This window comes from Neophocaena asiaeorientalis, unplaced genomic scaffold (genome assembly GCF_003031525.2).
Source record: "Neophocaena asiaeorientalis asiaeorientalis breed wild unplaced genomic scaffold, Neophocaena_asiaeorientalis_V1.1 scaffold143, whole genome shotgun sequence".
NCBI lineage: Eukaryota > Metazoa > Chordata > Mammalia > Artiodactyla > Phocoenidae > Neophocaena > Neophocaena asiaeorientalis.
In genome coordinates this window covers 1,034,878-1,046,820 of record NW_020175536.1, presented here as the reverse complement: position 1 = coordinate 1,046,820, position 11,943 = coordinate 1,034,878, and the positions used below count along the sequence as shown (strand labels likewise).

The window sequence follows — 11,943 nt, the reverse complement described above, 5'->3', positions numbered from 1 at the left end:
ATGAATGGATAAAGAAGATGTGGCACATATATACAATGGAATATTACATAGCCATAAAAAGAAACGAAATTGAGGTATTTATAATGAGGTGGATAGACCTGGAGTCTCTCATACAGAGTGAAGTAAGTCAGAAAGAGAAAAATAAATACTGTATGCTAACACATATATATATGGAATCTAAAAAAAAATAAAATGGTTCTCATGAACCTAGGGGCAGTACAGGAATAAAGATGCAGACCTAGCGAATGGACTTTAGGACACAGGGAGGGGGACTCAGAGGAAACCATAATTCCAAAAGATACATGCACCCCAATGTTCATTGCAGCACTATTTACAACAGCCAGGACATGGAAGCAACCTAAGTGTCCATCAATAGAGGAATGGATAAAGAAGATGTGGTACATATATACAATGGAATATTACTCAGCCATAAAAAAGAATGAAATAGTGCCATTGCAGGAACATGGATGGACTAGAGATTGTTATACTGAGTGAAGTAAGTCAGACAGAGGAGGACAAGTATCATATGATATCACTTATATGTGGAATTTAAAAAAGGGGTTCAAATGAACTTATATACAAAACAGAAATAGGGTTATAGATGTAGAAAACAAACTGGTTTTCTAAATGGTTACCAGGGTGTAAGGCAGGGAATGGATAAACTGAAAGATTGGGATTGACATATACACACTACTGTATATACAATGGTTAACTAATAAGGACCTACTCCATAGCACAGGGAACTCTAATCAATACTCTGTAATGGCCTATATGGGAAAAGAATCTAGAAGAGAGTGGATATATGTATATGTATAACTGATTTACTTTGTTGTACACCTGAAACTAACATAACATTGTAAATCAACTATACTCCAATAAAAAAAAAGTCTTCAGTATAAATTATATTAACATGTGTGTCTGGAAATTCACTCTGGATCCTGGCCTTAGCACTCGTTTCATGGAGTATTAAAAACAAATTTTTGTTTCTTTTGTAAACTTAAAAGATAAATGATGAAATATCAAAGATAAAATGAAAATATAAAAAAAAAAAATGCTCCTGGTTTGCCATGAACAGCCCTCAGTATATCTGTATCAGAACTCTTCCTTTTTGCCAGCATAATCCAGCCAAGGTAAGTCATAATGGAAATCACCAAATGGTCGAGGGTCATTTGTAATGACCACCTAGCATCTCCTGGGTCTCTATCCTAACTACACTCTAGATTTTAGGTCACTTACGAAATCATGGGTTTGTTACCATCTTTTAGATTCACTCCTCGGTTCTGAGTATACTGACTGATTTTGTTTCCTAGCTTTTTTAGGAATCTGGCTGGGTTCTGTCTTTGGCCGTTCATGCTCCTGACTTCCTCTCACCTGATTCTGTCCCTAAAATCAAATCCAGACACTAGCCTAATTGGCTGACCCTTTAGCCAACCCCTAGCCCCCAGCAAAGGGGTGGTTTGGATGCTATATTGTTGCAGAACTCTGAATTCATAATTATTTTCCTATTAGAAAAGGCACTCCCAGTTGAATGAAGGTTCTGTCTCTTCTCTGGCACTTTCTCTGGGCAATTATAAGGATTTAGAAGTTTTGTCAGTATATGACAGCTACAGTGAGTCCTCATTCCTCCACCCTCAGCTAGACCAACTGGGAAACAATCTTCTGAGTGTTCATCTTTAAGGTTAGCTATACACAAGATTAACTTAAAGACGAAGGGAGGAGAACATTGCTTGATTTATGCCAAGGGTTGATATATAGTGCACTGAAGGATAAACTTGGCTAGGTAGAGAGAGTGGGGTGAGGTTCCTAATATACGATTGAGGAGCTTGGCTTTAAACTAAAAAGGAAATGTACAAATTTATGTTTTGGTCATAACAAACTATCCATTCACTGGCTGCCTTCCCTCTCAGAATTTTTAGAGATGGGAGAATTCTAAACCAAATATAGAATCCACTTGAGTTTCATGGCTCTAATGTTACAAAAAAAAAATTCACACTTTTAAGTGTCTGATTATACAGCTTTGAAAAAGACCATTTTCTAGTGCAAGAGGTTAGGGCTTTGGATTGAACTCTCATGAGCCCTGGTCAACCAATAATTCTTTCACACCTTAAAACAAGTATTCAGTGACTTGAAGATAAATCAGAACTGCATGCATTACATCCCTCTCCTGCCCTCTCCCATAACCTTCCAATCGGAAAAAGACGAAAATTATAGCCAGGAGGTATTTCCATTTGCCAAGCCCCACACACTAGCAAGACAGAGTTGCTGAAGACATTTTGTGAAACATCAAATACCATTTGTTCTCTCAGTCTCCAGAGAAGGGATTATTTAAAACTACTCCAAGCATGGAACAATAAAAATGTCTCCAACAGTTCGATTATGCTGCATCTATCTCTCGGGTGCCATTCACATCTAGGAGAGCAGAGGCGGGCAGGTACCCAATAAAGGGAGAGGGACATATGAATTCCCCCAATTTCAGTCTCTGCCTGAGCATGCAGCCCTATCTGGGTTCAGAGTTCTGAAAGGTGAAGAGAAGGCCATCTTTGCACAGTCTACTGGGTAAATTGTAAACAACTGATCAACAAATTCAATCTATCATTTTGTAGCAGAGAACCAAGATTTCCACCGTTCCCAAGGCTAGACTGTCCCAATTAACATATCCCACTAGTAAATCTTGCTGTGTTTGACATAAAGTGAGTATGACAAGCAGAAAAAAAATTCGTGGCTACTGTTTTCGTTCAGGATGCTTTAGTTGATAAACTTAAGAATTGCTTAATTTCCTTCCCTCCTATGGCTTTGGTCATGAGTATCAGTGATTTGGCTAATCTGAGATGAGAACACAGATTTGTACTGTCTACTATGAATGGCAGAGTTAAAACTACTCTCTCTGAGTTTAGAATACTTAGCAATATACCGGATGAGACAATAAAAATGGAAGAACCTAGAAATATGTACATCCAAATGAAAATTACTTCTCAAAATTATCATCTTGGGAAGCAACTCATTTACTTTCTTTATTGCCTTCAGGGAAAGTTCACAAACCAAACGTGAAATGCGGTTCTATCCCATCATAGTTATTCTTTGTTTTTTTGACCCAAAGCAGCATTACTCTGCTTGACTGTTTTCAAAAATAACCCCAACAAGATGAATATTACTGCATTGATAACAATCCACTCAATGTGCTAAAAGCTCTGAAGACAATCCCTAGAGAAAAACTCTGCAACTGTATTGAACAGCACCATTACTAGAATGCGTCCAACCCCTTCAAAGGTGAGTGCTTTCAAGAGGGTAACACTTATTTGACTACAAAGCTCTGATACACTTGCTCACAACTCAGACACAGAACACTTCAGAGTCACACTTCACGGAATTGTTGAGCCGGAATTGACAATATAGTTCAATTGACAAGGTTGGGATAAGGCTTTGATTGAGTGGCCATTGCCTGTCTGTATAGAAGAGGCCTTTAGCTGGACATGTCACCACCATTTCTACCACGTTTTGAGGGCCTTCTTGAAAAGATGAAAATTATCATGGCATCATAAGTGTCATACACACTGGGAAAAGTAAAAACAAAATATCTAAGGCACTGGAAGATGTTTGTGGATTGGTCATTAGCACCCACTGGTGTGCTTGGGTCCTGGAAGCTGGCATGGGGACTAAGGGGTCAGAAGTATGGTGGACAGTTGTTGATATGAGCAACAGAGGCAGAAACAAGACAGAGGATGTTGGAGGTGGCAGGAAGGCTCCCAAAGAAGGGCTGATGGGGTACCAAAGAGCTATATTTCCTATCGTAAATTGCTTATTTTGGTTAAGCTTCATAATACTCTCAGGAAGGTCAAGTGACACACAGATATTTTTTGATTCTTTTCTTTAACAGCTCTGAAGGTGATTAGAGATTTGAGACTTTCTCTATCCTCTCAAAACTTAATTTACTATGTAGATTATGCAAATATGGCTCGATATTCTAAGAAATATTTCTTTTGAGAATTTCACAATGATCTACAAATGGCCATTCATTTCCCAGCAAATCCTTCTTGTGAGCAGTATAGCCTCAAGTCTGAGAGTACAACCTTCAAAGGAGACCATCAGAATCCTGGCTCTGCTACTTATTATCTGTGTAACTTTGGAAAAGTCATTTTAACTTCTCTGGGCCTCATTTGCCTCACCTATAAAATGAGAATAATGGTAATTACTTTATACGGGTAAAATGAGATACCACAATCAAGGGGGGAAGAGGTTATGCCAGTTACAGAGTAAATACTCAATAAATGCTAACTTCTACTAATATCTCATTATTTATGGTCATTTTTATGGTCAGAAGTCCGGGCCCAGGAAAGGTAAATCGCTACCCACTCACCATATTGCTGGACAGAATTAAAGATTGCTCTCTTTTATTCCTCTAGTACTGCTTATGAAAAAATTTGAGACTTACTCCAATGGGCTTCCTACATAAAAGTAATGCATATTGAAAAATATTCTGATATCATGTATGGCCCTTTCCATGATAATCACAATAATAGCCAACTTTATTCTAGACCCCCACCTGAGAGATACATCACTTACTCTCCCAAAATCCTAGGATGTACATTATCATCCTCATTTACAGGTGAGGAAACTGAGGCTTAGAGAGGCTCACTGATTCGCTGGAGGTCACACAGCTAGAATGTCAGAGTTAGAATTTAAATCCAGATTCACCCACAGCATAGCGGCTACACAGAATATTAGAAAGTAGTTCCACAATACTGTTTGCTTTTATACGATCCCCAAATTACCCATGCTAAAAATGGAACTTTGTAATGTACACATAACTCTACTCCAAGTCCATTCTTCATAATCTACGATTTAGAAAAACATACTTCGTAAGTGGTTAAGAGCCGAAAGTTTACTTGGGACACAGCTCTCGAATCCTAGTTGAGTCTAGTTTTCTCCTGGCATATATCTAAGGCAAAGGTTAGCTTGCCCACAGTCTGTGGTGCTGGTGGCATTCTTTTCTGGGCAGTAGCCATACAAACTACTCTAGGAATGTGACTGGAACCAGGCTCTGTGCCGTCATACTGTCCTGACACATTGTTTTGACAGGTAACGTGCTGTCTTTGTGCTTGGACGCTAACGCAGATCTGTCAAGTTACATGCACAAAGCAACATTCAGCCTTCCTGCCTGCCTTCCCTCACTTATTCCAGGAAGAATTTTTCCTTGCAAGTTCCCTGGGGATCGGCACTGATTCACCAGTATGTGTTCTGGAGACACAGGGCTATCTCTTCATATGATTCCTGTTTGGGGCAGAATAAAACCTCTGCTTTATGTTAACCACAGGATATAAGGTAACCACAGATTTTTTTCTGTTGGTAGTCATGACAATTTCATGCCTTAACACTTAATTCACACATTACCTTCTCCGGCAGCCTTTCCTGATTTCCCCTTGCTCAGTAAATACCCAAGCTTTGTGCTCCATGTCATTATCCTTTCCACTCAGTATTAAAATGATAGTTTTTAAAGCCTGTCGACCTCTCCAGACTGTACTTGCAGACAGAGAACATGTCTCATTTAAGGTGGATACTCAACCTTCATGCACCAGCATGGAATCACAGCAGGATCCATTATGATGGGTTGGAAGTTTAGGCATTTCCGTTGGTTGGTGTGGGTGGAGATTTGTCATTAAACACTCTTAAGATCACGTCTGGCCTTATTTCTATACTCAGCATAGTCACAACCTCACGCATACGGTAGGTACTCAGGGCATGCATGCCGACCTAATGACTGATTTATTGACTGAACAAATAAACCAGGCATGGGCATATCAGAATGTAACTGACAACTGGACTTGTCACTAAAGGCATGGATTCTAAGGCAACATTCTTAAGCAAGAGCCTTTGATCACAACAGACCCCAATGACAGTGATGCTCTAGAAGGAAGATGCTCTTGCCTCCAGATGCCCCAGGTGAACCTTCATGAGGTCCTCAGAGGCATCTGTCAGCACCATCGCTGTCTTTGTGGTCTCGATTCTGTCCCAGTGCAAACATAATGGTAACCAAAGCAACAGGACCAAGCTGAATGGTGTCTGGGTACTCTGCGTTGGGAGGAGCACAGCCCTTACCTGTCTGTGCTGTTGGGAGACTTGGTAGCCCAGTCCTGTGATGGGCTGATTCTGCATCTTCTGCAGCAGGATCTTCTGCTGAAGTGGTAACGGCGACCTCAGCAAAGGCTGGCTCGAGAGGGGTTGGGTGGGCTGAGCTGCTGGCTGCGGCTGCGGCTGGGGCTGCTGCGGCTGCGGCTGCGGCTGGGGCTGCGGCTGCGGCTGCGGCTGCTGTGGCTGCGGCTGCTGCTGGGCTGAAATCGAGCTCTGCTGCGGCTGTGGCTGCGGCTGGGTGTAATGCAGGAGAGGAGGCTTGCTCTGGGGAGGCAAAACGGAAGGCATCTGCTGGTTGGCTTGATCTGAGTTAAAATGAAACAAAGGCTTGGTGCCGCCATGTCGGGGCTCCATGGCTGTGTGTGGGGTGTTCATAAAACTCCGACTAAGATCCTGAGGCTTCTGCTGCAGGAGCACGTCCAGAGGCCCTCCCTGGGCCGAGGGGCTGGCCTTGTACATGTAGTTCGCCATGACCTTCGACTGGCTGCCACCGCCCACGACCCCCGGCATGGGGGAGCTCTGGGGGCTGAATGGCTGCTGGCCAAAAGAGGGGCTGGGGATTTTCTCCTGCCCAAATGGACCTGGGGAGGGCCCCGCCGAAGAGGGCAGGCCTGGCCAGCTGGAAGGCTGGTGCTGCTGCATCCGGACGTGCTGCTGACGATTAGCGGCGATCTGTTTGAGCTGCTGGGCGTGGGATACTTCCTGCCAGCTCGGCAGGGCCCGGCTTGCTCCTGAGGCCGTCTGGGGCTGAGCCTGGCTCTGAGGGACCGAAGGGATCGGGGAGGAAGCGGAGAGGGCCGAGGTGGCCATGGAGAACGCAGGGCCGGCGGATGAGGGCCTCAGCTGAGGAGAGCCCGAGGGGCCCTGGGTCAGGCCGGGTGAGTATTCACTTTTGATCACCGTCTTCTCCATGGGCAAGGACGGCCGGGGAGTGCTCCTCTGGCTTTGCTGACCCAAGTCGATGCTAAACGGGTCGTCCTGCTTTATGGTGGCGTTGATCATGTTCTCAAGCTCAAGGTCACTCATGGGAGGCACAGATATATTGGTCAGTTCATTGAACAGTTCCTGCAGCTCGGGATCCATCAGCTGCTCTCCAGGGTCATCTCCGTACCTGTTAGAAAAAATATTCTCCTGGGTCACTTGACCGTCCACGTGCTTGCTGCAAGAGAGAGTCTCTCCCGGTTCCTTCTTCACTTCCTTTAAGCCCATGTTGAACATACCATTTCCAGGAGAATGTGTATGGGCTGGCAGCGTGGCAGTCTTTCTCAGGGGTGCTTGACTCATGGGCAAGGTCCCTGACATCATATGACTTTGTCCATTATTTACTTGGAGGCCCCCTTGTCCTGCAGTGAGGTTTTCCCCAACACGGATTCTTTTGATATCAAGGAATGAGTTGTCGACAAAGCCATTAGGCCTCTTGCTGTTGGCAGGGGACAGGTTAACTATCTGTTTTCTTTTCAAGGAACCCTGGAGCTGAAAGACAGAGGGGGAATAAGAAAACAAAACATGAGATATTTTTCAAGATGCGTTTAGTCAAAAGAGACAGAATATTTGAATGTTTTTTCCATTTACACATAGGAGGAGGCACAAATGAAGCCCAGTTTGGAATATAATGAAACTTACAGTAGCACAAACAGAGCAAAATGTTTCTGGAAGAGCAGGTCAGTGAGGGGTGACAGGTCATAGAGGTTCCCATGATTGGTACGTTGGCCGATGGATGAAGAATCCTTCACATGTCATGGGGAGTTATTGATAATGCTTACGATTAATCACCAAAGTGGTGTTGTTTTCTGGAACAGGCCAAACTATTCCACATGCATGCACACATAACCCACACGGCCACAGGCCACTGGACTGAACACAATTTTGACCAAGATGGGAAACACTGTAGAGTCTAAAGCTGGGACCCAATTTCCAGTTTCTTTTTCACAGATTCAACCCATCATCACTCTTATCCTCTAAGTAAGTAATCAGAATAGTTGTCGTGTCGAAGGAGGTAGTCTCTCTGTTGTTTAACTATTTTTCTTCCTATGATTCTGCAGCTTTGCATTTGAGCCCCTGTATCAATACTGGGTGGCTGCGCAGAAGTTACGAGGTCATCATTTATTAAATGAGCCACTCTAAGCACAGATTTTCCGGGGGATTCACTTTTTATCTGGCCCGTCTCGAAATCTCTTAGCCAAAACCAAGGTGTAGAGAGGCAGTACCGCATAGTGGTTAAGAACTCAGGCTCTGGAACTGGCTAAGCGGCGCTCAAATTCCAATCTGTCACTGAGTGCTAAGTGATCCTGGCTCTGGACTTATCTGAGCCTCAATTTCCTTACCTGGAAAATGGGGACGACAGCACTTAACTCATAGGAAGACATGAGACATGTAAACGTTTAGCACAGGGCTTACTGAAGTAAGAACTCAATAAAGTTTAGTTTATAAAAAAATATGGCTTACTACCTTCTCAAAGAGGAGCATCTCTCTAAACAGCAACAGTAACAACAAAATATTAAAGTACTTCAATCACTCACTCAGTGATAAGACTGTATTCTATTAACTTCAGACATTATATAGAGAGATTTAAGGACCATACAGTCACACCAGTAAATTAATAAGAAACATAAAACATGCACCATTGATCTTGAGGTCCTTTTTGCTCTGCCTCTAAAGTGAGAGGCTATATCTAGCAAAGGGTGGCTTTCCCAGTGCAGCTGACCCACTTCAATTATTTAATGTTCGCTCAAGATAATTGCAAATTACTGAGGCAGAAGGATACTTCCCAGATATAAAATTCTATCACTTCTCCTGTCCTCCCTTTTCTCTTACCATCACTCCCCCACCCTCCTGAAGATTTCTAGGTAACCTAATTAGAAAATGAAATTAACATAACTGAGCACCTATTATATGCCAAGTACTTTAAATATGGTTATTTTTTTTTCCTTAGTCTTTAAAACAACTCCATTAGATATGCGTTATTTTATAGATAAGGAAACCAAGGCTCAGGGAGGCTAAATAACTTGCCCGGTATAAGTGGCAGACCTGGGCTTTAACTCAAGGTCTGCGTAGTTCTAAAGCCTGTGTCACTTCCACTATATGATGCTGGAGTCACCTTGTTCAGGGCTAGGGTCTGCCTTGCACAAAGAGGGAGGGGATAGTGAGCACAGAGATATCCTGGATCTCTGGTCACATGATGAGGAATCAGGGAATGGCGGGGATGCAATCTAGGGCTGAATGTGAACGGTATGTGTCTTGTCATGTAGTTCCTCGATACCTGTTTCAGTAATCCATTACCTGTGGGTTTGCCCCCTCACAAGTGTGTATAGTTATGGTCGATGTACCATGCTGGTGTAACCAATGTTTACCTTTTACCATTGCTAATGGGCAATCAGAAAAAGGAACCTGACCCAAGCTGGGCCAATCATTCCTTCCATGAGAATTCTGAAATCGGAGAAAGTGAGACCAGGCTCTCTTTGGGTAGCTGCACAGTCATTTATAAAACTTGTGAAGTGTTGTTCCATTAAGCCAACCACAGCCATAGAGGAAGTAAGTCTGTGGAAAGAGAGGGAACGATGCAGAGAGGAAGGACACAAATTTTGATGGCATTTGAGGGCCTGATTTCAATCGTAGGCCAGCTCTGCCTCTCTCGTTGTTTTCCTTGATACACTATGGAATCTTTACAATAAAGTCTCCTTGTTGCTTAAGCTAATGTGAGTTAAGCTTCTGTTACTTTCAACCAAGAGCCCTAACTAAATCCCATGAGATTTAACGTTTGGTGATGAGCAGTTTGCAACAAGGGGTAGGGTACCCTTTGTACCTGGCTGTGAAGCTTTTGTTCCCCTCATCTCTGCTGTCTCTCCATGTTTCCCTGACTCCTAATCTTGTCTATTCACTGATATAGGCCAACATCATCACAGAACACTGTCAGCCATCACTGCATTTGGCACGAACTGAAAGTGGTTACCATCTGTCCACAGGCGGTCAGGAAGAGCACAGACCAAAGAGGGTCAGCCGTGTTACCTTAAGAGAGGCCACGCTGATTTATTTCAGCATGTTACATTTTGAAGGTTTTTTCCACAACTGGTAAAGAAAAAACAAAGGAAAACATTCTTTTTCCAGGTTTGGGTTATTGCCTTTGATTTATTTTCCACTGCTTTGAAAAAACCTGTTCTGCCAGATTCTCTACTGCTCAGGCCACTCCCTGGGCAGTTCAGTACATACTCTGGGAAGCAGCTCCAGGACTTTCTCTAAGCCACCAGGGTTGGAGATGGAGTAATAGAATTAGCGGCGGTGGTAGCAGTAGTAGTAGTAATAATAGTAATAACAAAAACAACAAAGTCATTTATTGAGGGCTTGGGTGCTAGCCATCGTGCTAAGCTTTTTGTATGGATCGTCGCATCTAATTCTCACAGAACAACTCTAAGAATCCTCGCAACAACAACTCTGTAAGGTTGATACTATCTCTACCCTCCCCCCTCCCTTTTAGCGATGAGAAAATTGAGGTTGGGAGACTGAGGAACTCTTCAAGGTCACACAAACACTAAGCCATAAAGCCCGGCACCAAACCAAGGATTCCCACTGCTGAGCCTGTGCTGGGGAGTAAATGGTACCCCAGGCCCTGACAGAGATAAATAACTGGTGCCCACACGCAGGTATTGAGGAGGCTGGCCCAGGATCTAGTCCTGATTCTGGCATTACTTGCTTTGCTATTTCAGGAAGTTATTTCTCTTCTATGGACCACAGTTCCCTCCTTCATAAATAGGATTATCTCTGAGAACACTTTCCTGCCTGAACCCAGAAAATAATAGACAATGAGGGAGTGAGAATTGTTTTTTAGGCATATGTATCATGGTGTAAAGTCACCACCAAGCATAGCTGGATGGATGACTTAAGGTGGGAAACAGAAGTCCTTCTCAGTGACACATGGAAGACATCCCCATGGTTAAAGAGATTCCACTAGGACTTCATCAGGCATGATATTTACCAAGAGAATTTTGGGGATAGTCTATGTCCTGCCTTGTAGAAGCTTCTAATCAAAGTTATGTCACCAAGGCCCAATGAATGCACAAAAGTAGAGGCACAGTACAATCTCAGTGATTCTCAAAGTTCAATCTTTGCTCTGAAGTATTTTCTTTGCTGGACTAAAATGTCTCCATCGGATATATGGATATTGAATTGTGGTATAGAGTCTCAAAAATTTCTGTGACAGAATGGAAATACTGTATTCTAGAAGGAGAGAGAGAACACAGAGAGTCATATCATGAATACCTCAGTGAGAAATAGTTTATCAGAAAATTCAATGCCACCTTACCAGGCCAGGAATCGTCCTAAGGGAATGAGACTCAGTCAGAGGAATGAAGACATGGGTTTACATCAAGAAAGATGGCAGCTGGTTTAGGGAAGTTGGGAGCTCCACAGTGTAGACCTTCCAGGTGGCTGGGGAAGATGGGATGGGGGCAGGTAGAAGTATAAGGGTATGCCCTGAAAGCCAGAGGGGACAAACAGTTTCCAGAAAGCAGTTAATAACATTGAAAGGGTAGAGGAAAGAATCTCCAGAACAAATCTCTCACCAGGGCTGACTTATCCATTAGGCTGGGTAGGCACAGTGCCCAGGGCCTACAGTAGTCTTAGGGGCCCATGAAAATATAATTTAATTTAGTATGGAAGAAAAATTGAACTTTTAGGTTGAGGAAATGTTTTAATATATATAGTAATATATTTATCTTGATGTCAACACAGTCATAAAATATAATTTTTAAAGTTTTTATAAGGAAGGAGGGGCCCTCAAAAGCAAGAGGCCCCCCAAAGGCTCTCACTTCAGAACTACTATGT

The 11,943-nt window shown here is 43.0% G+C and overlaps 1 protein-coding gene across 2 annotated transcripts in view; it reads right to left on the bottom strand.

The window, feature by feature from the left end:
- MAML2 (mastermind like transcriptional coactivator 2) overlaps positions 1–11,943 on the bottom strand; it is a 359,536-nt gene that overhangs the window by 113,188 nt on the left and 234,405 nt on the right. For both annotated transcript variants that reach the window (XM_024731310.1, XM_024731309.1), the window contains exon 2: positions 6,094–7,599. In XM_024731310.1, coding sequence (XP_024587078.1) covers positions 6,094–7,599 — 1,506 coding nt within the window. The remainder of the gene's footprint in view (positions 1–6,093; positions 7,600–11,943) is intronic.